General features: G+C 44.7%; 5 protein-coding genes across 6 annotated transcripts; 2 read left to right on the top strand and 3 right to left on the bottom strand.

The window, feature by feature from the left end:
- Nucleotides 1-106: 106 nt before the first annotated feature.
- Nucleotides 107-3,689, bottom strand: LOC117864702 (UPF0481 protein At3g47200). The gene is given in 4 exon segments (XM_034748813.2): nucleotides 107-1,241; nucleotides 1,341-1,475; nucleotides 3,480-3,503; nucleotides 3,609-3,689. Coding segments are annotated over 4 exon segments (1,014 nt in total). The 3' UTR covers nucleotides 107-467.
- LOC117864701 (putative UPF0496 protein 2) lies at nucleotides 3,646-4,822 on the top strand. The gene has a single exon (XM_034748812.2). It carries the CDS (start codon nucleotides 3,785-3,787, stop codon nucleotides 4,820-4,822), a length of 1,038 nt encoding a protein of 345 aa, XP_034604703.1. The 5' UTR covers nucleotides 3,646-3,784.
- Nucleotides 4,823-9,996: 5,174 nt separating this feature from the next.
- LOC117865277 (putative UPF0496 protein 2) lies at nucleotides 9,997-11,603 on the bottom strand. 2 transcript variants are annotated; one of them, XM_034749434.2, is made up of 2 exons: nucleotides 11,308-11,603; nucleotides 9,997-11,133 (listed from the first exon to the last, which is right to left on the bottom strand). In XM_034749434.2, the coding sequence occupies exon 2, from the start codon at nucleotides 11,094-11,096 to the stop codon at nucleotides 10,092-10,094; it is 1,005 nt and encodes a 334-aa protein (XP_034605325.1). In that variant the 5' UTR covers nucleotides 11,097-11,133; nucleotides 11,308-11,603; the 3' UTR covers nucleotides 9,997-10,091. The 2 variants fall into 2 exon arrangements, with proteins under 2 accessions (XP_034605325.1, XP_034605324.1); XM_034749433.2 differs by having other exon boundaries at nucleotides 9,997-11,102; nucleotides 11,308-11,600.
- Nucleotides 11,604-20,033: 8,430 nt separating this feature from the next.
- On the bottom strand, nucleotides 20,034-22,275 carry LOC117863084 (monooxygenase 2). Its single transcript, XM_034746669.2, has 4 exons — nucleotides 21,613-22,275; nucleotides 21,440-21,505; nucleotides 21,124-21,310; nucleotides 20,034-21,031 (listed from the first exon to the last, which is right to left on the bottom strand). Exons 1-4 carry the CDS (start codon nucleotides 22,125-22,127, stop codon nucleotides 20,258-20,260), a joined length of 1,542 nt encoding a protein of 513 aa, XP_034602560.1. The 5' UTR covers nucleotides 22,128-22,275; the 3' UTR covers nucleotides 20,034-20,257.
- A 2,369-nt stretch (nucleotides 22,276-24,644) lies between these two features.
- Nucleotides 24,645-26,256, top strand: LOC117862848 (uncharacterized). The gene is made up of 2 exons (XM_034746377.2): nucleotides 24,645-25,751; nucleotides 26,014-26,256. Exons 1-2 carry the CDS (start codon nucleotides 25,293-25,295, stop codon nucleotides 26,113-26,115), a joined length of 561 nt encoding a protein of 186 aa, XP_034602268.1. The 5' UTR covers nucleotides 24,645-25,292; the 3' UTR covers nucleotides 26,116-26,256.
- The last annotated feature ends 85 nt before the right edge of the window (nucleotides 26,257-26,341 follow it).

Raw genomic sequence — 26,341 nt, 5'->3', positions numbered from 1 at the left:
ATTAAAATGTTCTGGCTGAATGGAAAATTGTCCCAAATAAAAATATTCCAATAATGTTGCAGAATTGTTCCACTATTAAGTCATAAAAAAATATTTCTTAGAAATCAAAATGTTCTGGCTGAAGAAAAAACATTTCAAACCAAGAAGAAATATATTCCACTAATGACTAATATAGGGTAATTGTTCTAAGATAGTAGTAACTCTAGATAGCATGTGAGAGAAAGTGCCCGGAGGAGAAAAATACAGTGTAGATAGGGTAACATTGGCTGGGCCACCAGCCCAACACAATGACACCTCATTGTGGGCGAAACATACCGTGGAGGCCAACGGGGTTATCACTCTTGCACGATGTGATTACCAATGATAGTGAACATTGTTTTCCTTGGGATTCACGGGATTTTGTCGGGGCTCAGTGACCCCGGTGGCAAAGGTGGTTAGCTCCGCCTGCTGCTCGCTGCCACTTGAATTCACAGTTCCTGGAGCAAGCCAATGCCGGCGCCGGCGGCCACCGTCTGTTGTTGCTTCTGGTCGAGGTACGGCAGCACGGTGTAGACGGTCTGCACGACGGTGAGGACGAGGAGGACGAAGGCGACGGCGAGGGAGATGATCGCCCACGGGTTCCCGGCGTGGTTCTGGACGAGGCTGGCGCGCCACTCGTTCCACCGCGCCCCGCGGTAGGCGTTGACGGCGGCGTGCACGTCGTGGAGCCTGCTGCGCCGGTCCAGCACGGCCTCGGTCGCCAGCCGGTTGAACATCTCCGCCACCGCCTTGTCGCTGCCGAGGCCGTTCCGGAGCACGCCGGCGGCGGACAGCAGCCGCGCGTCCGCCGCCGACTTGATCACGTTGAAGAACACGTATGCCGTCACCTCGTTATTGGCGCCCCGCCCCGCGTGCAGCTGCTCGAACGCCATCAGGCTCAGGAGCTTGTGCCCCGTGGTGTCGTCGACGGCGAGCTCCGGGATGTGGAGCACGCCGCGGTGGAAGCGCATGTCGTGGAGGCAGCAGCTGCGCGTCGTCCGTGTCCGGCTCGGGCGGAAACGGACCCCCGCCTGGTGGAGCTCCGTCGCCGAGGGGACGAACTCGTCCAGCGGCCCCGTGCGGGACGGCCGGGGAGGGCCGCGGAGCAGGCTCCGGTGGCAGACGTCCAGGGCGTGGAGCGCCAGGACGCCGCCGGTGACCACCGGCGAGTTGTGGTTCAGCTTCACGAAATCCAGCACCATGTTGTTGATCGCGTCGTCGGTCTGCAGCAGAGGTGTCAATTCGTTCACGAAATCAGTTCGAGCACATCGAAACGCATGGATTTTGCGATTCGATTCGACTCCGAGACGAACGTAACGTACCGCGGCTGACGCGCCGTGCAGGAAGGCGACGAGCTGCTGGAGGACGAGCAGCGGCAGCTGGTTCTCGATCATGAGCATGTCGCGCCGCACGTACGGCGCCACTTACAGCTCGCCGTGCCGGCTGAAGACGGGGGCCTATTCGCTTCAGCTTATTCAGCCGGCTTATCAGCCACCAAATAATATTTTCCTCTCACAACAAATCAGCCGTTTCAGCTTTTCAGCCGACTTATAAACTGAAGCGAACAGGGTCAGTGGCCGCGTAGCGCCAGCCTCACCGCATCCACCCTGGTTATAAAAAACTTTGGTTCTTTGGGCAACTTCTCATTATAAATTTTCAGCTTAACTTACCTGAGAATGTTGTCAAGAGAGCTTCCAATCGCACAACTTTTATACATAACTTCTTTATACAATTAGTTAGTGCAACTTCTCAATGATAACTTTTTATGAGAATGTTGTTAGGATAATTTCTTAGGAGAAACTTTTCTAGAAAACTTACTTATACACGTAATTTTTTCGCTATCCAAATTCTCCGATGAAACATGTTCAAAATATGTTTTTAGAACAATTAATTCAACTAAGTTTTATTATAAAATGACCAAATAATTTTTTTTGCTAAAACATGTTGAAATAAGATTAACTCACATAATCTAGATAAAAACTTATTCGTATGCATTACATCGAGAAAATTTTGTTTAGAAACAAGCAAGGAAAAGGCTAAGGGAGATCTGTATGAGTAAATCTATTTTTAGTAAGCATGATGGAGACATGTGGCAGGGCAAAATATAACAAAGAAAGGAAAACTTGATGGAAGGAAAAACAAAAAAACTACCAAATAAAACAAAGAAAAGAAAAATGGAAACAATGAAAATAAAAGAAGGAAGAATACATGTTGCAGTGAAAATGGCCCCTATAAGCCGTTATTTGTGATTTTAGTAATTTTGAGTGATAATATAATAATTAGAACTAATGTATTCATCAGGTGTAGTATGCGTTAGCACGGTATTACAGGTCCAAGGATGAATGCAATCAAAGGCACCAAAGCTGGGATTGATGGACTACTATTTATAAAAAACATTTACGAAAGATTGCACGCTGATACGATGTGGTTCAATTTTGGCCGCCTAATGTTAGACAAGGAACACGAGAACCAGACGGATCGAGTGAAATTGAGGGCCCTTATCACATATTGACATGCAGGAAATTCAGGTTTGTAATGACACACATGTGATGCATGCTTGTATATTGCAAGAGTTTTACAATTCAGGCTTTACATGTGCTACAAAAGTGCATGTTTAATTCTAGAAGATATGTATAGGGGATATACATGTCACGATATGCATTGAACCACGATGACAAGCTTTCTGTTGGGGAGGAATTCTTGTTTGTTTTTGTGATCAGTGCACAAGGGAGATGCTCCTCCTGTGCAAGCAAGAAGAGTACTTTTCTAATGTTGGCTAAGTTCCACCGCCTAGAACTAAACGGGTTGCTGGAACCAGTCAGTTACGAAAAGCTACTAGGAGCCAATAAACTCTAATTTCTGTCACGTTCAGGCTATGTTCTTCGCATGCATGGTTCACAACTAAGGTATTCTGTATCCACTTATGGTAGAAGTAGATTTCGCTCCCTCGATCCCTTCTAACTCCCTTCAGGCTTCAGCGGTTCCATAAACCAGTCAAATGATCAATTTTGAATTTGAATTTTTGATATAAAAATTTAGGCGACACATGTGGATAGCCACTCCAGGAAATTGAAATATAAATTCAAAACAATTTAACTGTCTACATATTTCTTCTGGGGCCCAATTTTTTAAAAGCAGAGAAAGTTTTCCCGCTCGCAACAACAAAAACCTCTACTTTCAGTCAGAAGTGTTTTTCCCTCAAATCATATGAAGATTTTAAATAATCATGATAAAGCTCTTGCGCTCCAACTAAGTAAGTTTCTGGAACATCTAATCCATCGGTTTGTTTCATATTTTTCACGTGAACCAGCCATAATCTCCGTACCTCACCAAATTCCTTGGGTTTCAGGCCATCTCATGGACTCTTCTGAAGAAGCAATGATACACTCAAGAACCTAGCATTGGTGCAGGCCACAGCCATCAGAACTGAAGCTGTTTCCGGCAACACGTGTACTCAGTACCTGAACTGTCGCAAAAATTCTCTCCTGATCACAGCAGCAAATCACCAAGGACAGAGCCAAACATACCGACCGATGTGGAGTGCAGGAGCACGTCGGTCAAGCAAGAACGCGGCTGAAAACCGCCTGAACCTTAGGATCAGGACAAATGACATGACTTCTATCAGCTATGGTGCTCGCATATAAAGCCTGGGCCGATGAGGAGAGGTCCATTCGAAGTCAGTGCAAGCAAAGAAGCAGCAGTTCTGAGACACTCCAGTACAGTTCTACACATCAGCTGAGAATTCGTGTGCTTTGCGGAGGTATTAATGGAGATGAATATGCCGGCGCATGCTCAGGCAGCCCTGCTAGACATAGAGCAGGAGTACAGCAGCATGCTGCGCACTCAATCCAATGCGCGCTTCTTGTTCAAGAAATACCAATCTGAGGAAGAAATGGAAGCTCTTCTTGAGACCCAGAAGGACCTCATCCCTCCGGCGCTTCATAACATCATGGTGCACCGAAGAACATCTTCAGAGATCGAGCGCGCAATGGCCGATTACTTCGACGCAAGCACGGAGGCCATTGAGATCTGCAGGCAGCTGCTCCGGAACATCAAGGACACCCAAAGCAACTACCAGTCGATGGACAGCTTCCTTGCAAGCATCACAGACAGCACGGCCAGTACTAGTGCGAGTGCTCCCCTTGCACTTAAGTCTTTCCCTGTCACAAGCAACCCTTTCTGCACCACAACTCGGAGCAACTTCAGGCAGATCCACGACAAGTACTCCTCCATACTCCAGAGCATCAGATCGAGCCACCGGAAATTAGGGAGGAAGCTCAAGATCATGAAGGCGTTCAAGAAGCTCTCGCGTGCCTTCCTCGTCATGGCGTGCGGCGGGGCGTCTGCGGCCGCCATCGGCGCGGCGTCGCACCGGCTGTTCTTCGGCGTCCTGATCGGGGCGGCAGCCGCGGGGCTCTTGCCGATCGCGCTCAAAAGGAGGATCGCTGGGAAGGCTAGGAAAGAGAAGGGGTCCAGCAAGACCTGCATGTCCTTGCTGCGGCTGCAGGAGCAGCTCGACACCGCGGCGAAGGGGACTTACGTTCTCGGCCAGGACCTTGACACGGTGAGCAACCTCGTGGTGCGGCTCTCCGATGGCATCGAGCGGGAGAACGCCATGGCGAGGTGCTGCGAGGAAAGATCGGGCGAGAGGAGCTCGGTGCTTGAGATGGTGAACGAGCTGAGGAGGAGCTGCTCGAGCTCCAGGAGGCTTACTGACGAGCTGGAGGAGCATGTCTGCCTGCTCCTTGCCACCATACATAAGGCTAGAATTTTGGTGATCCAAGAGATCTCCAAGAAAGCGTGATAGGAAATGTGTTCTTCATCTAGATGACTGTATGTTATAGACAGTCAAAAGATTCTTGCTTCTAATAAGGCAAAATTTGCCGGCGGACGAAAAAAGGTGACATTTGCCACAAGCCACTAAAAAAGGATGTCTTTGCCACAACACACTGTAACTCAGCTCGGTAATCTCTAGTAACAGCTAACACCAACAAAACCATTAACATATAGAACAGGATACATGTCGGAAATGGTTTAAGAGAGTGCATACTCTGCTGCACTAGGTATCAACAAATACTATGGAGCGTAATTGTTTCTGGCAGGCAAAGGGTTAGTTTGTTTGATTTTGAATATTTGGAAGCGAAGGCCCTAGCAGCTCCATGCGAGGAGGAAAGAAAGGGCTTCGGATTCCTCCGAAGAAAAGGACGGCAAGGAGGCTTCCCCTAGTGAACATGATAGCTCTGCTCACTCAAGCGAATTATAATAGCCTCAGCAGATGACTATGAAGGGGTTCACTTGTCAGGCTGGGAAGGCTGCACTATATAATAAGCTGGGGTTTGCCGGAAGGAGCGGAAGATGTCGAAAGCAAAGAAGAATTGGGAAGCGGGTGCAAGAAGAGGCTTCACCATTTAATCAGCTGCACAAAGGAAAAATGAAGACATCAACACGGGGCCGCGTGGGGTCTTGCACCTATCGTGTTGTAATGATCGTTGTGCCCTTGAATATGTTCAGAATATAGTGGTTGTAGGGTAAGGCAAAAGTGGCGATCCGCCTCCCTTCGAAATAAGAGGGCATAATGTTTTTGTGACTCACAATTTTTGGAGGCAAATAATAGAGACTGTATTCTTTTGTTAGCCCAAAAAATCCCAACAGTAACTTCTGGATTGCAAACCAAAAGTTATTCAATTGGAAAAGCAAAGAAATGGGAGAATAAATGCTTACAAAACAGAATCCAAATAAAATAGAACAAAGATATGGCGATAGTGTGTGCTCAAATATACTCCTCTGTCCCAAAATAAGTGATCTTTTAGCCTTCAAATCTTTTCCCCACAAAGAGTGTTTTTTTAGCTCCTAGTAAGGCTCATCTAATTAAAACAACACTCACATCAATTAAAAAATAGTGTATGAAGAAGTGCATGGAACCAATCAAATGATCAATTTATGATATTTCTCTGGTTCCAATGCACGTGCATTTATTCAGAATTCAGAAAATCAAACAGAAAGCTATGCTTTCGATCACAACTAATATGAGCAATTAGGGGCAACATGGTTGTAATGGCGTATGTTTGAATTAAGTAGCAGCTATAATAGCAATGGAAGCAAAAGAAACGACAAGGGTAAAGCAGAAACCGGTAAAAAATTCAGGATGGCACAACAAAAATATGTAGAGATGTATCCTGAATATACTAGGTGCACAATAATTATGCAGGCTAGAATGTGCTTAGTTCTAAGGTTCTAGGATTCCACCCTCAGTCTTCACTGTGCATGTATATTTCCTATCATTCTTGCTTGGAGTTCTCTTGAGTCACCAAAATTCTAGCCCTATGTATGCTGGCTAGGAACAGACACACGTGCTCCTCCAACTCGTCACTGAGCCTGCTGGAGCTCGAGCAGCTGCTCCTCAGCTCGTTCACCATCTCCAGCACCGAGCTCCTCTCGCCCGATCTCTCCTCGCAGCACCTCGCCATGGCGTTCTCCCGCTCGATGCCATCGGAGAGCCGCGCCACGAGGTTGCTCACCGTGTCGAGGTCCTGGCCGAGAACGTACGTCCCCTTCGCCACAGTGTCGAGCTGCTCCTGCAGCCGCAGCAAGGACGACAAGGTCTTGCTGGACCGCTTCTCTTTCCTAGCCTTCCGCAGCTGGGTTCTTGAACATCATTGCTGCTTCAGGAGAGTCCATGAAAAGGCCTGAAACCCAAAGAGAGTCCATGAGAAAGATGTCTTTACAGATTTTACGTTGGCTAATTCACGTGAAAAATATGAAACAAACCGATGGATTACATGTTCTAGAAAATTATTCGGAGAAGATTACAAATGTAAAATTCGCATAGAATTTGACTGAAAACACTTTTGGCTGAAAGTAGCGGAAAAACTATCTCAGTTTTTTAAAATTGGGGCCCAACAGGACTATGGAAAAATAGTTTTACAAATTTACATTTAAATTCCCCAATAGTTTTCACACGTGTCGCCACTAATTAGCTTTTAAATATGAAATTCAATCTCAAAAGTTATTATTTGACGGATTTATGGAGCTGCAGAAGTGATTTAGAAGGAATCGAGGTTTAGAAATCTACCTTACTATAGCTGGAAACAAAACTCCATGGTTGTGAACCATGCCGAGAACATAGGTAATAATAAACGTGTCAGAAGTTGCAAATTGGCTCCTAGTAGCTTTTTGTAACTTACTGGCTCCAGCAACCAGTATATTTCTAGGCGGTGGAACTTAGCCACATTGGAAATGCAATGTCCTTGCTTGCACAGGAGGAGCATCTGTTGCGCACTGATCACACAAACAAACAAGAATCCCTCCCCAACCACAACAGAAAGCTTTTAATCGTAGTTCAATGTTGCATGGCATCACATCCCCTATACGTCCCTTCTAGTCTAGAATAAAATTAAAGAGGCACTTTTTAGCACATGTACAACCTGAATTGTAAAAATCTTGCAATAAACAAGCATGCACCACATGAGTATCATTACAAACATGGATTCCTTCATGTCGATATGTGATAATGCACTCAATTTCACATGATCGATGTGATTCTTGTGTACCTAGCTTGCATGTCGATATGTTGGCGTGCAGGCTTTTCTAATTGTTTTTTACAAATAGTTTTCAACAAATACCCTCTTGTATGGGATAATAATTTAAAATTCATGAATAAATTTAGAGACTACCACTAATCAAAATTGTTTAGATACTTTATAATTTGTTTATCCGGTTGGGATTGACTTAACTTACCAATGAATCTATATGCCTTTCCATCTCATTCATAATTTTTCTCATTAGCATGGAACCTCTATGTGCATTTGAATGTATTTATTCAAATCTTTACTTGAGTTATGATTTTTTTAAAAAATCAATATGTCTAAGGCTTCCTCAATATATACATTAATTTGCGGTATTCATGGTGATGCACATCAAGCATGTGTACATTGATGCCAAAAGTTGGTAAGTTAGAAGCATATAAATGAGTACTTTGCAATATTTTTGTACAATGGCAGAGATAGATAATTAGTCACAGATTGAGGTATTACGCTAGGGTAGCTAGTTTAAATAATAATGTCAGGGGTAGGTAGTCTTGATGAAAATTTAGATCTTTTTTCATCAAGACTACCTACCCCTGATATTATTATTTCATAATGGCAAATTAAGATGAAGAATCAGGAGTCTACTTTGTTTCATAATGGCAAAGGTAGTTTATCTTTTTGAAGTAGAAAGGACCGTTGGCTATTTTTTGTCAATGATGATTCTATAGAATTGATGGTTGGATATTTCTTTTTTTTAGAATTTCTAGGATTTATCTTTATTTCTAGCACACATCATTATAATGATTAATGTGGATTGTGGAGGCTCCAACTAATAATAGTAAGGTTCTTGTTGATCCATCTAGATTTTGAGTCCACAGCTCAACAAAGATACTCACACTTTTAGTTAATTATTCTTTTAGCTGTAGATGATGTATGAGTGGATAATAAGACGTATATGTGACTTCATCAATCTCATGTCTACTCCAGAGTTTGCACCACTCAAACTAGTAGTTTCAATAGTACAATAATTGTAGCCAAAAATCTCGTATTTTGATTATTATGAAATGAAGACATAAAGGAGAAAGACAAATCAAATGGTACTTGTGGTGTCATGAAGTGCAGGTGCAGAGCTTTATGTGCCCGTATGTCCACTAAACCAGCTAGGAGAACCATTATTCATGACATCCAGACTCTAATAGCTTTTTTTAGTTTGCATCATGGGTCGATTTGGAATCATCTGATTTTTATAGCCGGTTTGTTCGAGGATAGCATCGCGGAACGGTTCCATCCATCAATGTGATGTGTTTCGCTACTAAAGAAAGCAAATAATTTCTTCTAAACCAGATCACCCGGCAAAAAAGTGCCGGAAGGTGTCGTCCGGAGCCGCATCATCCCAGACAGACTAATCCTTCAAAAAAAACACACACCATATTTTCCTTGGATCCAAATTTTAATACAGGCAAAAACATATCACGTCCATGGAAGTAAATTTGGTTAGTGAAAAACATTAATGTTTGATTAGGAAAGTTTGATATGTAACAATTATTTGTTATAATCTACAGAATAGTAGCTACATGACCAACCGTAACAAATTTAAAGTAATGAGTACTGGGGTGAATGCATGATCTGCCTTGAAGTGCCTTAATAGGTTGAGAAAAAGAAGTGCTCTCAGCTTCTAATTGACTAAAAAATCTTCTTAAGTACTAATATATATCCCTCTGTACACAGATGTAGGGCTTTTAAGGATTTATAATTTATCCAAAAATATATGTACTTCCAGCATAGTCTACCCCTCCCTACGCTCATCATCGTTAATTTAATCTTGATGATCGATAAATAGCTGAAAATGAATGCTTTAATTGCATTTTTGTAATTGTGATGATCAATTGAGATTTCTCTTCCTCCTTAATCTGACCTGAAATCATACAAATGCGGAGTAAGCAACAAAACTGATTGAGAAACATTTCTGTCAGAGGTCTTTTTGGCGCAAAGTTGATAGCTAACGGGAAATCCTAAGAATAATATGCACATGCACGGTATTTCCGAATTACGTTCAGATAAAATAAATTAGAGCGATGTTAAGATAAAACATAAACGGATGATAAGATTGCATGGTTACATTAATGCTACTAGCTGTACAGTTTGATACCACACAGTTTTATGAGTCAGCCCCTAGTTGCAAAATACTCCCCCCATTCTAAAATGCAAACATTTTAACTTTATCCTAAATTAAAATTTTCTAACTTTAATTGAATTTATTTTTAAAATTCAACAACATCTCTAACATCAAATTAGTTCTATTGAATCAGTCGAGAAATATATCTTCATAGTGCATTTTTTATTGTAGATTTTAATTTTTTTTTATAAATTTGGTTGTAGTTTCGCTTATGACAAAACTAAATGATTTACATTTTGGAATGGAGGAAGTACTGCATGCCTTGAGTCCCAATAATTTGCTCAAAATCTCCGTTGATAAATTCAGCATGTCTAGTGATCATTCCTAAACATATTTTTCCGGCTACATTCAAAGTGATACCAGCTCGACATTCATATCCATGGCTGCTTCGAGATCTCTTGGATCACCAAAAGCCTAACCCTATGTATGGTGGCAAGGCACAGGCACACGTGCTCCTCCAGCTCATCGGCAAGCCTCCTTGAGCTCGAGCAGCTCCTCCTCAGCTCGCCCACCATCTCCTGCACCGGGCACCTGTCGCCCGCCCTCTCCGCGCACCGCCTCGCCATGGCGTTCTCCCGCTCGATGCCGTCGGAGAGCCGCGCCACGAGGTGGCTCACCGTGTCGAGGTCCCTGCCGAGGACGTACGTGCCCTTCGCCGCGGTGTCAAGCTGCTCCCGCAGCCGCACCAGCGACGTCATCCCGCCGGGCCGCAGCTCCCTCGCCGCCGTCCTCGCCGAGAGCCGCCTTCTCCTGAGCGCCGCCGGGCAGAGTCCCGCGGCTGCCGGCACGATCAGCAGGCCGAAGAACAGCAAGTGCGCGGCGGCGCCGATGGTGCCCGCCGCGGCCGCGCCGCAGACCATGAGGACGCACGTCCTCGAGAGCTTCTTGATGGCCTTCACCATCCGGAGCTTCCTGGTCACTCTCCTGTGGCTTGACCTGATGCTCTGGAGAATGGAGGAGTACCTTTCATGGATCTGCCTGAAGTTGCTTCGCGTCATGGTGCAGAAAGGGTTGCTTCTGACGAGCTCCCGGGCGCTACCGTCTGACATGCTTGCAAGGAAGCTCTCCATCGATTGGTAGTTGCTTTGGGTGCTCTTGATACTCCTGAGCAGCTGCCTGCACATCTCCGAGGCCTCGGCGCTGGCATCGAAGTAGCCCGCCATTGCGAGCTCGATCTCTGAAGATGTTCTTCGGTGTAGCACCATGTCCTGGAGCATTGGGGAGATGAGACCCTGATGATTGTCATGAAGAACCTCCATTTCTTCCTCAGATTGCTGTTTCTTTGACAGGAAGCATGCGTTCGATTGCGTCCGCAGAGTGTTGTTGTACTCTTCCTCTATGTTCAAGGGTCCTTGCGCGCGCACCGGCGTTTCCATCCTCTCCTGCAAAGCACACAATTTTTCGGCGAAGGTCCTAATGATATGGAATATTGCAGGCATCTTCAGGTCATTTTGAAATGTATCTCAAAGAAAAGCATTGGAATCTACCACATAGTTCATTGAACTTAACTGATAAGTGACTCTATGATACTACTTTACAGAAAATAATGACACTTGGAAAATACAATGATCAGTTCTTCCATCTCACCTTTGGATGAACAGATTGCTTCTTCTGGCCCCAGTGTAGAGCTGTACCAAGTTCTTGATCTTTTTCAAAAAGTGAAGTACAGTTTGCCTCTTATCCAGATGCAACCCTGCCGCTTGCCTTGGCTTAGAATGGACCTCAACTCGCCCAAGCTTTATATGCAAGCACCACCCTAACAGAAAAATCTTGTGCTTTGTCCGGTACTAGTGCCCCAAAAAGCTTGTCCAAACTTGTGCCACTCAAGGCTTGCATCTCTCTGACGCCCCTGGATATCAGGGCCCATATCTCCTGATCCTCAGGCTCAGGTCGTTTCTAGCTGTACTCTTCCATGACCAACTCTTGCACTCCACATCAGCGTGTCGAGTAACCGCGTGTATCTTCTTCAGATGTGTCCTTTCCCAGCCGCCATCCTGGAGCTTTCGGTTGTGTGCAAGCTTTCTTGGCGGTTTGTGCTGCAGGGGTCCATGGGGAATTTTTCAGCAGTTTGGTGGTTCAGGCACACGGATTGCCAGAAAGAGCTTCCGATCTGATGGCTGTGGCATGTACCAGCGCCCGGGTTCTTGACCACCCTTGCGTATTCACGTGATAATTATGAAACAAACCGGATGGATCCGATGTTGGAGAGAAACTTACTCAGGGAAGGTAATGTTTCCAAGAATGAATAAAATCCATAAGGAAAAATCAAGGGGAAAATGTGTAGACCGAAGGTGCTGGTTAGTCTCCGATTTGATAATTATTAAAGATGCCGCTTGTTTGGCTATTTATTCTTTCAATAATGGGCAACTTGCCCATCAACAGCCCAAGAGATCAATGTAACTTTGTCGATCTTAAGATCTGTCAGTCAAATCTTTTGAAGGTATTTATATGCATGGGTAGGGTGAGTACGAAAGTTTTTTTAGGTTTTTTTCAAAAAAGAATGAACCCGCTAGGAACTGGCAAAGAGCGGCTGGATTTTGAATTTAAATTTAAATTTTCATGAAGTAAGTTTTAGAAGGTTTTGTGGCTCATGAAATTCAAAGCAATAATGCAAAGTAGAAGTCGTTTGTGGTCACTACACTAGGCCTGAATATTATTCCGGCTACAATCATCGTAAGTCTAAATGTCCATTTCACTGTTAAAATTTCAAATTAAAGCGATACGTGGCCAAATTGAAGTTGATAGGGAAGTTTGGATGGCGAAATCTCATCCCGTTACAAACTCCATAATGTTGCCTATAACAGAAAATAAACTTTGTCCTGTTATGAACCATGCCGATAACAAAGAGTAAACGTATGTAAGAGTACAACTTGATTAATTTCTGGTATTTCGGGTGTGATACTTTGCATCACACAAATAAACAAGGAATCCACAACAGAAAGCTTGTAATCGCAACCTTGTAGATCAATGCATTACATCACATGGTATCTCTTACATACGCATCAGTCCTGGAACAAACTTTTTTAGCACATGTACAACCTGAAATATTGTACAATCGTGAAGTTTACAAAGGACAAAACGCATGTGTTATGTACAACCTGAAGGCCTGAAGGTGATACCTGTTACTATACGGCTCCATTCCACTAGCAATAATTTGGCCCGTGCGAATTGTACCGCTAGATTTGTTGTTTATTTTTTAGAATTATTTATCCAAAAAACCATAAATTCACAATCAATCAATACACTTTTTTGTTTTACTTGATGAACTTATGAAATATAGCTGGATAAGCCTTTTTCAAGATGATGCTTGTACATCCTCTCTGCTGGCCAATAGTTCATGTAAACTCTTTGGGTTAGTCTAGAGACCATTAGATATATTATTTTTTAGATTAATGTAAAAATTTCTAAACCCTCCCAGAAGATATTAGTTTGGTCCTTCTACTCACTAAAACTATGATCTTAAATTAAGATGTTATATTTTTCATCTTCTCGACACTAAATTTATCATTTTATAAATAAAACAAAGTATGAAAGAAGTGTAATGCTGATAATTTATTCTTTGTAACTTTATAATATCTTGAAATATAGTTAGTTAGCATTTTGTTTAGGAAACAGCAGGCCCTTACTAATTATTTAGTTAGCATATTTAATTTTATTTTTTGACCGAAGTTAGCAGGGGAAGCTCCTACCTATTTTTTTTATTTTTTTATTTCAGACCTGTTTAATCTGCTCCCACGGGGAGTCGAACCCAAACTTGCTAGGTGCTACTTAGGTGCTCTAAGGCTAGAGGACCTTTCATCGTATTTAATTTTATTGGATCCATATCTCTATGTTTGAAATTAATCGATCTCTCTATGTTTGAAATTATACTTTCGTACTATTAATCTGAAGGTACCAACATTTCGTACAAACCAGCCTAGATCTAAATACTAATTACAATTTGATAATTGGATGAGGTCTCTGTTTTGTTCATAATATATAAGATATAGAAAATATATAATAGATCTTAAGCTATCATGGACTGATATATACATCCAATGGCTCAGATTCCACCGTTAGAGAGAGAGAGAGAGATCATTTTACACCCAAGAAATTTTTCAGTAGTCTTCATATATAGTTGCCTCAAAATCCAGATTAATTCAACTGATATAAAGATCATCCATAAAGCTACTCCCAGTGGGAGTTTTATTCTTAATTAGTGAGCTGCCACATAAGGAAAAGTGATGATGGCATTCAATTTAAAGAAGAGAGATAGTAATAAACTAGTTTCATTTCTAGATGCAAATCACCTCTGCACTCTTTTTAGTTTTTGGAAACCCTCCAACCTCTATTATAGCCATGTGGTTTCATTCATTTGATCACGCAGCCAATCATCATGAAGTCAAACCTTGGAGAGACTACAGCCCTAAAGAGACCAAGTGTATTTCCTACCATGCTACTCGTATCAAGTCAAGCCTTTGAATAAATAATTTCAAGTTCTATGTTTCTGTTTGTTCAAAGTTTGTCTAGATAGATAGAAGGTTGTTGGCATGAAAATAAGCACAACAGCACCCTTCGTCGCTAGTTCTCACTTCTCGAATCATTTTCCAACAAGGTACCATTAGCGTAGACAAAAATGGCGAAACTCTCATTTCTCTTTTTCTCACAGTGAAGTCAAGGAATAGTGGTAAATAGAATAAGCCAAAAAAACTAACTTATCCTCAAACAAAGCCAATAGCACCCCACGCATCAGAACCAAAGTGAGAGTTTCTACCGCAACATAAGGAAATTGCTAAATCATACCCAGACATTATTCCCCTCTCCCACACCTGAATTTTGGTGAACATCTAATTTCCTTCTACTCTACCTTAGTTACCTTGTTCTCTATCTCTAGCTCTAGCAAGCTTTTAGGGTTTGGGATTTTGGGGGCGAGGGTTACAAGTGTTCGGTAGACCAAGAGGGAGCTCCGGCAAGGCACAGCAGCAGGTGGTGTGGTGGTTTGAGTTGGTGGGGCGGCGAGGTGGTGTGGGCGCCACTGGAAGTAGGTGGTGGAGGATAACTGGTTAGCTCGTGGAGGTGGGGGGAGGGTAAGCACCAGGACAGGTTAGAGAGGGAGTGGCCATGAGTCGGCGGTGGAAGAGGAAGAGGTAGTTGGGGACCATGCCAAAGCTGCGGACGGCGGCAAACCTCACCAGTCCTGGTAGGGGCGAGATGGAGGGCGGCGATGGTGGTTGGCTTGGGGTCGGGCCATCGAGAATGCACAGTGGCGCAAGTAGCGCATTCTGATGTGCCCGCACAAGGAGAAGATAGATGGGATGGGGTTGAGTGCAAATAAGATTGGGAGACATGATTCATTATGGTAGTTGATTATGGATCTAAAGGGCTAAAATTTGGGTGCAGGAAAAAGGAAAAAAATACCTGGATGTGAGGTAGACATCCCCTTGTATAATACTTCCTTGCTTGTGTGACTTTCTTAGAAACATAGGGTGTGTTTGGAAGACATACCACCACTTGTTTTCCTAGGCTAGGCAAGAAAAAAACGTGTTTGCTTTTGTTGCGGTGTTGCCTTGGGGCTTGCATGAGCAAGTTTTTGCTTGCTGCAGTGGGTGAGCCACGAGGCAAATGGCTCTCCGTACAGGGAAGGGCTGATGGGAACTAGGGTACCCAATCTTCCTTCAAGTAAGGATAACTCTTGATTTGATGGAGTAGCAACACAGTCGATTCGACTTTCGTTCAACAAGATCCGAACCCCACAATCGAAGCACCACTTCTCCTCTGGTTATCAACCATGCGCAGCCCGGATGACCTTACCACGAAGGCTCAGCCCTCCTTGTGAATCGAAGAACACAAGCACGAATAAGATAAATGCAATCTAAATATTGCTAATAATATGAAGCGCGCGAGTTGGGGTCTCACAAACACCAATGCATGGCGAAATTGTTCAATGGCAGATTAATCTAAGCAAAACCCGAGCATCTAGGGCTGCGGCAAGGGGTGGCAGGCAAGGGGGAGGACAACCTAGGGCACCCTTGGGTGCTCTTCTCCTAGAGGGGGCACACAACAACTTGGGCTTGAGTCCCAAGCAAAAGTACACGGCCCGAGGCCCGATAAAAGGTGACGCAGCACCTTGGCAGATTATGTACGTCCACTTATTTTGATGATTCCCATTAAATTAAAAGAAATTTGGATATGAAACCAGTGCCTATTGGAAAGTGTGTCTTCTCAGTTTTCCATGCATATGTAAAATGTTGAAAATGGACTCCGTATGTGATCTGAACATCAATTCTAAGATGGCCTACTCCAGGACTTTGAGATGAACTCGAACTTGTAGATTGGGCTTCCAACTTTGCTTGGACATCCCTTGTTGATCCTCTCTGCCTTCATGCCTCTCTTCAAGTATTTTATGATCCTCTCCATGGTTCCTAAATATAATAATATCTTTAGGTAGTAATCTATTCTCAAAATAACTAAAAAGAATACATAGGAACGAGTTCACCTTATCTTTAGTGTGAATGGTTGTATCTAAGCATAACATGTCCTAATCAAGGGCAAGGCTCATATGTCAAAGTGAAGTGAGGCTAGTCTCGATCGGCAACCAAACGGGACCATAAATGTGAAGCACCTCATCAGGTTTGGCTTAAACATCAACTTTAGTGCACTTAAAATGGTACACTCTGAATTTCTAATCATGCTTGCTTTGTGGTAAAAAAAACCTAGCCCTATGTATGGTGGCAGTGCACAACCACACGTGCTCCTCCAGCTCATCGGCGAGCCTCCTCAAAGTCGAGCAGCTCCTCTTTAGCTCGCTCACAATCTCTTGCACTGAGCACCTCTCGCTCGCCCTTTCAATGCACCACCTCGCCATGGCGTTCTAGTTCCCACTCGATGCCATCGGAAACCAGGACCACGAGTTTGCTCATTGTGTCAAGGTCACTACCAAGGACATATGGGCCCTTCGCCTCAGTGTCAAGATGAGTCTAGATACCGTAGGAGGGACATGGTGGTTTTGGTTAACCGCTTCTTCATCGCCTCTTGAGCATGATTGTGTAGAGTCCCGCGACTGCCGGACTAATCATAAGCAAGCGACCTTTGGATTTTGTGAAAGCTTCCATGGTGGCTAGCTACGGTGAGTCTGGCGGCTATGGCCATCACCAACACTAGACTTTTTTGTTTGATCTATATAAACACGCATTTGGAGTTTCTTGATTTGACATGCTCCTTCTTCATAAGAATTTGGTGCACTGGATTAAACGTGGACATACCTGCACCTCTCGTGAAAAAAATGAACAAACTGTTGGCTGTAGTTGTATGGTCACACACGAGTTCCCATAACAAACATGAGCCGCATGGGATTTGTAGAGAGTGGGTAATTGAAATTTCAAAGGTAAAAATAGTTTTTGATGGTATAAATCCTACTTTTGGCATGTTTAATTGATTATATATAACATCATGTAGTACAATCTTATGATATACAATTGTATAATATATACAATATAACACATAATTTAGCATTGAATTATAGATTCATAGACTTTATACTAACTTAAAATAGTTCAATATATAGAAGTACTAATTGTTCTAACATATCAAAGTGCAAATAATAATAGGTACCCGACTAAATAACCATGAATTGAACTGGCCCCAACCCCTGAGAAAAACGAATTTCATCGAGATGGTATAAAAATCACATACAAAATTTGCAAAAGAAGAATAAAATCCATATAGAAAACTAAAGAGAAACAAACCCACATGGAAAACTGAAGAGAAAAAATTTTAGGCTCGATTATAGTATGTTGTAGTGAACATGAAAACAATATGTATCCTACCATATGTGCTTTTTATGAAAAAAAATTATTTTATTTTCTATATAACTAGCCTTTAGTGAACAGGGGTTATGAGTTTCCCCTTTGACTCCCATTGTAAACACTTTATTATTCATATTTGTAAAGCAAATATATATATATATAGTTCTCCTGCATATTTTCAAAAAATATAAACACGATACATTTACATTTAGACTCCAAAGTTTTATTTTTGGATTTAAGGTAGTGCATAGACAAAATTTTCTCATTTGTGGGACTCAAGCTAAGGTCCCTAATAACAAAAGAAATCATATCCAATATGCTAAGTGTTAGTTTATATTTAGGTTATTATCAACCTTAGTTTAATCCCCATCTATATATTTTATAAGAAAAAAATATCTTCAACAAAATTTAACACGAATAAGTATTTTACGCTTAGTTGAGAATTATGAAGTAAAAATGTTAGCAAATAAATTACATTATATGAGCTTCCACTCGCTTTTAAGTTGTAATATATCGGTTTCAAACTTGTTAAACTTGTGCATTGATGCATGCTTGATAAATAACATTCTGGACAAATTACATTGGGCTAGATCCCAATAACTCCCAATAACTTTTTGTAAGTTATAACCAATCGGATTCAAACTTGTTAAACTAGTGCATTAACCCATGCTCACACTAATTTTAAGAGAAATAATAATTGTTGCAATTTGTGGATAAATGTGATATCAAAATATCATGCTTTTGCTCTATGTATCCATCCTCATTAGCAGTTTTTCCCTTTTGCATTGCACCTCCATATGTGTATGGCATATGTTTAGGTAAACCCATAGTTTGAGTTATATGCTTGGTATGGTAAGCGATATCTCATCACTTTCTGCATACATATACATATGTCTATATGGTGATACTCATTATGCATTTATACCTTTAGCTTTTTATATTTAATATGACACAAATTTGAGATATTTTTGTAATGACATAGATAGGTTATTTAGATATAGATTTCCAAGTTACTTTAGGTTAGTTTTAATAATAGTAGAGCTTGGTAATATGCACAAATTTAGAGGGTTTCATATTTTTATAATGGCATAGCTGGACAATTTAGTTGAACATTAGGTGTTAATTTACATTAGTTTCTATAATAGTAGGGGTGGCCAATTTAGATATGACAGATATGGGTAAATTAGATGAAAATTAGGGGTTACTTTAGATTAATTTTATGATGGTTGATGTGGGTAGTTTAGATATAAATTGTGATGGTTACTTTAGATTATTTTCGTAATGGTAGAGGTGGATATTTATTTGAAAAACAAAATAGATAAATGGATACTATTCAAAAGGTGATAAATGTATACAGAATTCATGACATACATTTTTTAGTTTTTATAAGAATCCCTAGATTTTTTTTCTAGCATGCCTTGTGTCTATTAACATGGAGTCTCAAAAAAAATCACCAATCAGTAAATGTATGACTCTTCAGAGATCTAAAAGAAAAACAACCAAACCAATACTGTTAGAGTGACTCGCTCCTACCGCTCAATCCCAGCCACTCTCTTCAAGTGGATAATATGTTATCTCCTATTCTTCCACACTTTTCCTTTCATTTTTCTTTGCATATCTCAAAACTTCTCTACTCTTCCTCATCTTCTCTCTGCAAATTCAACAGATCCAACTCTCATACATTCCCTTCTAGATCTCTCTCTATGATACGTTAGGAGGAGCGTGGTGTCCCTGAATCTCGTATCTTCTTAAAAAATTAGATGAACCTCGGAGGAGCTAGGCGATTTTTCATTAAGAAGAAGAAATAGGCACCCAAATTCGAGCTAGAGGGGACTTGAACCTAGGTGGTTAGAGTGCATGACCACACCTCCCACCCTAACCAGTTGAGCTAGACTCACTTCCTAATCTCAGGTCTTCTTCATTTCAACATTTTCTTTCTGATTTCTTCCAACAATTTTGTTTCAGAATTTTGTGCACAAATTTATTTTCCATTTTTTAACATTTTGTTGCAAACTTTGTCTTTAAATTTTTTATATAAATTTGTTCATCGAAGTTTTGTTTTCTACAAACATTTATCTACAAATATGTGCATTTGAAAAAATGTATAAAAATTTATTTTACAATTTTGTGTATAAATATTATATATAATTTTTGTTTGTTGTAATTTTTAATTTGAACAGGGGAATGGAAAGGCCGGGGTAGCGTGGAAACGGTTCCGACATGCTATAGGAAATAAACCGTACGGTGCCCTGCTACAGGACGCGCATGAATTAGCAGAGCCGATGCATGGCACTTTGCCACATTGGAGATTAAAATATCTGCATATCAGTTGTGACTTGTGAACCATGACGAAAACAAAGCGTAAACGTGAGAGAAATTGCAATATGCAGGCTACTACTCGCTTGTTGTTTATTTATGGTTTAGTTTTGGTTGTGGGACACTGGGACTTTGCCACTTTGGAAACGCACGGCTCTTGCTTGCACAGGAGGAGCATCTCTCATTCTCTTGCGCGCTGATCACACAAGCAAATTAAACAAGGAACCTCCAGCAGAAAGCTTGTAGCCCAAATGCCCAATGGATGACATCATCTGTTCATCTGTGTCTTCGTATCTCCTACACATCAGTTCTAGACCAAACACAAACTTTTTTCTAGCACACGCACAACCTGAAACATTATTGTAAAATCTTGCAGTCCACAAGCATACATCACATACAAGTAAGTCATTACAAGTAAGTCATTGCGGTCCTTTACTTCACTCTTTGTGGATCTTGCCTTCGGCGCATGGCGCCAGGTCGCCGCAGTCGAACCACATGGTGTCGGCGAGCCTGGGGAACACGAACGGGTAGAACACCCAGTCCCGGAACATCTTCACCAGGCGCCCCCGCGCGCCGCGGACGTTGGTCCCGCCCTGCTGGACCCACCCGGACAGGTAGGCCCCGGCGACGAGCCAGGCGGCGCGCCACCGCCGCCGCGCCACGTACGCGGCCACGCCCTCGGCCGGCGTGGCCGCCCGCGCCAGCTCGCGGGCCAGCACCACCGCGTCCTCCAGCGCTGAGCACCCGCCCTGCGCCATGTCGGGCGTCATCGGGTGGAACGCATCGCCGGCCACCGTCACGGCCCCGCGCGCGGCGGCGCCGGTGAGGATGGACAGAGGGTTCCGGTACAGGAGCGGCGCCCACGAGAGGTTGCCGTGGTCGGAGCGGCGCACCACGTCGAGGTACTCCGCCGGCATGTGGCCGGCGAGGCTGCCGGTGACCTCGCGCAGGGTCCTGACCGGGTCCCCGGCGGCGTCTTTCTCCGCTGGGACGGTGTCGTTGACGAGGAACCAGTAGACGTCGGTGTCGCTGATGGGCACCATGCCGGCCCTGAGGCCCTGCGAGAGGAACTGCCGGAGTTCCCGCTTGGCGCCGTGGCCGCCGGGGAAGGTGGAGAGCCCGCGCACGGCGGACCGGCCCGAGCTCGCCGGCTCCGGCAGGCCCAGCCACCGCGCCACCACCGAGTGCACGCCGTCGCAACCGATCAGGACCTGTGACACCACCAATCATGCCCACTTGCATGCAATTCAACTGCAAGAATGTAATGTAGCCTGGTTTATGTGGACACGTTGTGCTAGCGTACCTTGGCTCGGATCACTGCGCCGTCGTCCAGCCGCAGCACGACGGTCTCCGACGCGTCGCCGGCCGCGCGCTCGGTGTCGATGGAGACGAGCTTGGACGAGAAGCGGACGGTGCCTGGCGGCAGCTCCTCCGCGAGCGCCTCCAGCAGCGCCTTCCTGTCCAGCGCCCTCACTCTGACTTCTTCACCCCTTTTTTTTTTCAAATTTTTGGTTCAGGCAAACGAAACATCCAGGCGGATCAGTCGAAGCTACTGTTTTAAACCAGAAGCAACGTGACAAGCCAACAGGAATTGTGTAGGAATCGATGAATAAACTCACTTGTTCTTGTTCCCGGCAAAGCGGAACACCTGCGTGGCTCCGGTCTCAAGATTGGTCGCCTTGGACCTGCGGCGCAGCGAATAAAGACACAATTCAGTCGAGTAAACATGGCGAATCGAGCTAGAATTGAGCTTGACTTCTCCGGTCGGGCACACGACGGCGACGCAACGCACGTTTCGTAGGCCTCGTAGCGGGAGGTGAGCTTATGCGCGACGCCGAGCGCGCGGAGCGCGAACCAGCCGTTGGGGAAGATGGTGAGCGCGGCTCCCATGGCGCGCAGCTCCGCGTGGCGCTCCAGCACCAGTACGCCAGCGCCGGCGCCGCGCGCCACGCCCGCCCGGCGGAGCGCCAGCGCCGTCGCGAGCCCCGCGATGCCGCCGCCCACGACCACGACCTCCGCATCCACGTCCTTCGCCACGCCAGCCGCCGCCGCCGCCGTATCGCCGCCGCCACCGGCCATGTGTCCAGCGTCACCTCGATCGTTGTCCGGCTGGCTAGCTCGTGGGTCAGGCATGCCAATTATGTGTGTGCCAGATCGGTGGTGCACGGCGGCAAGTGGACGTAAACAAGTGACAAAGGAAATAGAAAGGAGCTTTTTTCGTCCGTGATCTCTTGGCATAAACAAGACACGGATCGATTCTTTTCGCAGGGCCATCAACAGATCAATCATGCGTTTGTCGGGGTCCATCGATTGTTTTCAGGAGGTGGGAGGGAGGAGGAGGAGGTGGCGACGAAAAGAGAACCGCTGATGGGTGCGTGTGTCAGTGGGTGCGTCCAAGAACTCAAGATTTTCATCCTTGGCTGGTTGTCCTTTTTTTTCTCCTGAAAAAATGTCGTCTACTTGTATGTGTTCAGTTTTCTCGGATGATTTTCTGCTGTTCTAGTGGTCGACAAAGACCAGAAATAGACGCAGAAACCATGACATGCCAGTGAGCAAATTGGGCTGAATCTATGCTTGGGCCTAATGATATGCAAGGTTCTGAACGGGAGGGAGCTAGCCCACACGATAGGACAGCAGCTTTGGGTTCCGCCGGCGAAATCTTGGGCCTATCGTGGGTCTAACCTCATGTGATGTGAACAGGACCGATTGATTCTTGGCCTCTCGCTTTTCTCGACTCATAATTCTTTTCCAATAATAATAAATACCCTCAAAAAAATCTGTTCTAATAAAGAAAGAAAGCATGGACGGTAGCACAAATCTAAACTACACTGAAGGTCTAACCTCATGTAATGTGAACGCACACCGTTGACTTGAACACACACACGAGCAATGCTATTCCTGCCCTGACACCAAGTCCTAAGAAAAGGTGGGGCACACATGTGGCGAGTATCCAACACAAGTCCAAGTGGCCAGGTTTCACTCCTCACAAAATTTCTCAAACCTGTGAAATTCTTTGATCGTAACAGAATCAGAGTAGTAAGAAACACAAACAATCGTAATCTCATTAGATTTAGAGATTTTTTTTTCTAAACTTTCCCACATCAACATTAAACACCTAAACCCACAACCTCACAAGCAATAAAAAAAGACTTGTATTCCAGTTGAAGAAACTTTTTGCCTAAGTCATGAGAGGGAACATGGACATTACTGTCAGCCAATTGAATTACTAAGATAATAGATGCCTTATGGGGCGAAATTTCAAGATCGAAGTGGTATATTGGTCTTCTTAATCTTTTCTTGTATTATATCAAATACAAAGAAGGAAGAATACCTTCACATATAGATATGACCATATGGGTGGTCAAATCATATCCCTCCTCTAGAATTACTCATTGGTGGTCGAAGCGTGTGCCTGTGTATTGTAAGGTGGTAGACCTGCAGTCTAAGGCACTATTTTTTTTCCAATTAATAAGCAGCTTATCGGTGAAAATAAAGCGAGAATCTTACTAATAAACATCTTGCTTAATTTCTCATATTCTTGCTTATGTGGTAAGTCGCTTCAGAGATTTGAACTACAAGAAGTAAAAAGTAAGAAGTGAGAAAATCTTCGTTTAGATTATAATTGAAGCATGGCTGAGAGAAGCAGAAACAAACGTGACCTAATTTGGTTGTGTTGCTACGTAACTTGGCATGCTCATTACTGTTTTCGATTGATGCTAATTATTTGTGAGCCAACCTCTGCATAGCTCTAGTTGTTGATTTTCTCACCAATTCTAAACGGAATCTTCAAAAGCTTGTAAAATAAAAATGTAATACTAAAAAACGCAAGAAGATGAGCAATGGCGGTTAGATCTTGTTCGGTTAATCCTTTCCCAAGAGGATTGAAGGGATTATCTTGTAGGGGATTTAATCCCCCAACCCCCTCCAATTTTTTTTATTTTTAAAAGAAAAAAGTGTATTTTTCATCCCTCCAGTATTGCAAAAGTGTGATATTCATTCCTCATGTTTCATTTGATGTAAATCAACCCCTTAACTAATTAAACCAGTGCATTTATCATCCTCACCTTAGTTTAACAATGGTTTAGTGTCATATAACATTGGTTTATGCCATGTCATCATTTTATTAATCACTGCTTAGCCACATCTAATGTTCAATCAATCTCTATAATAATTCGGTGTGAATCGGTTCCGTTAATTTTTCTGATAAAATGTTTATGAGATAGGCAATTGGAGGATTTACTGTGTTTTTTTTAGTTTTATATCTTCGACTCACATATTACATCGCTAAGCAGGGATTAGACAGATGATTATGTGGCATAAATCATCATTAGATGGGACTAAACCATTGTTAAACTAAGGTAGGGATGATAAATATACCGATTTAGTTAGTTAAGGGTTGATTTGCACCAAATGAAATATAAGAGATGAATGTTACACTTTTACCATATTTGAAGGATAAAAAATATTTTTTCCTTTTTTAAAGGAGCCCTTGATCCAGCCTTCTTTGGAGGCTTTTTTTAGGAGGCAGGATTCAAGCCTTGGGTGGCTGGCTCCTCCCTTGCAGCCTTGGCCAACTGCACGTAGTAGTGCAGTTCTTCCCAACCCCCTCCAATCCAATCCCCTTCGGTCCTCTTCAAACTGGGAACGGCCTCCCGAGAATTTGACCCCATCGTCCATCTCTCGTGCAAGGCTGCTGTTCTCCATGCTTTGACTCTCACGGCACCATACTGGAGTGCACGTGCCCCGGTGGCCGTGCCGATGCCGCCCATTGATGCAACAATTATCGGCCCCAGAAAGCACTCCGAGTCCCGCAAAGTCTCGCTCCGGCCTCCGCGCCCCGGCCGGATCCGACACCGCCATCACGGGCACGCCTGTGCCGCACCCACACCACTCCTCCACCATGCTCCTCCCACTGTCCCACACAAAGGTCGCAAAGATTACTGCAAACTACTCCCAATTCACGCGGCGATCAGCAGATTAGTGCGAGCAATCAGCTGCTAATGGAGTGTTGCTGGTAGCACTAGGCGACTAGCCGGATTGGTGAATGGTGGGTGATTCCTTGCCGCCGGCGCCCGCCCCGAGAAAGTGTCGAAAGGTGCCCTCTTTGTCGCAGCCTTTTGTTCGCACTGCGCGCTCGCCACCCCGGCCATTGGCCTCTACTCTTTTAGCTTCGCTTTCCACGCCGAGCCTGCTACTGCGCTAGCGCACTCGCCTGCAGGCTGCAGCGACCGGGCAGGCAAGGCACTGCGCTGCGGCAGGCAGCGCGCCCCACCCCGAAGCCGCGGCCAACGGTGGAGGTCACGGGCAAGCAACGGTCTCGAACCAACACCAGGCCACCACCAAATAGCGCCACTGTGCCAGAGGGAGAGCTCGGAGCACGCTGACGCTGCACGCCCCTCCTGCGTAGTGCGCTGCGCGGCCGGCATTGCTCCGTCTGAGGTGTGGCGTCGAGTGGCACGCGCAGGCGGAGCAATGGGAGGAGGAGGCTCGCGGCCGGGGGAGGCGCAGCGCGCGCTCCTCCTCGCGGTGGTGGCGCTCTGCTCCCTCCTCGCGCGTCCGCAGCCGTCGTGCGCCTTCTTCTTCGGCGGCGGCCGCCAGGAGAAGGTGCCCATGACCGTGGTCGTCCCGGACTACTCGCCGCGCCCGGCGCCGCTCCCGCTGGGCCCCTCGCCCTCGGCGGCGCCGGCGCCGGTGCCCGGCTCGGACGGCGGCGGCGGAGACGAGGACGGCACGCCGAGGCTGCCGTCCGAGCGGCGGAGCCCGGTCGCGCCCTCGTCGGGCGACCACCACGGCGCGGCCGCGGGGGCGCCGGCCGGGACGGCCAGCGCAGACTTCATCAGCAGCAGCCCCGCGGTGCCGCTTCCCGCCGGCGTCACCGACTCCGCCACCGTCCTGCCAATGCCCACCCCTGGGCAACAGCAACAACTTCGGGTACCCAACCGCAACCGCTCGCCATTCCTCTCCTCTCTAATCGCATTGCATTTGCATGCATTTTTCTTGTTTTTTTCTTTCTTACTACTCTCTTTTCTAGGAGCCAGTAATTTCTGAAAAAATTACGGTTTCCGGTTTACTTACCTTTCCTCGATCTTTTCTCCCATCTTTGCAACCTCTGCTTTTCCCATCGCTTTGCATCTACCGAGCCTTTTGCTTTCCTGCACCTTGCTCTGACTTCTTTTTCTCCATTGCGTTGCAGGACGACGTGGGGATGGGTGCCCTGCAACTCCAGGTCGGGGCGGTGCAGCTCGCCACTACTCTTCTCATGATGCTATCTTTCCGGGCTCTGTGGTGCTGGTAGTTTTGCTTCTGTAATCACTAGTGCTTTCCCTTTCTCTCTGTAGCCTGTTCTAATTAAGATTCCTAGATGGTCATCTACTCATCTGTAAACAAAGTCACCATGCTTGCTAATTTATGAGTTCATGCCTTATACATCCGTCAATGAGTCTCTACTCTCTAGCTGAATGGGATACAGGGCTCATCAGTTCTCTGGCTCTCATTCTTTTTCATTTTCACCGGCTGCAGCA

The sequence above is a fragment of the Setaria viridis genome, chromosome 7 (genome assembly GCF_005286985.2).
Source record: "Setaria viridis chromosome 7, Setaria_viridis_v4.0, whole genome shotgun sequence".
NCBI classification, from domain to species: domain Eukaryota; kingdom Viridiplantae; phylum Streptophyta; class Magnoliopsida; order Poales; family Poaceae; genus Setaria; species Setaria viridis.
The sequence above is the reverse complement of the archived record's forward strand: the minus strand, read 5'-3'. Positions and strand labels throughout refer to the sequence as shown.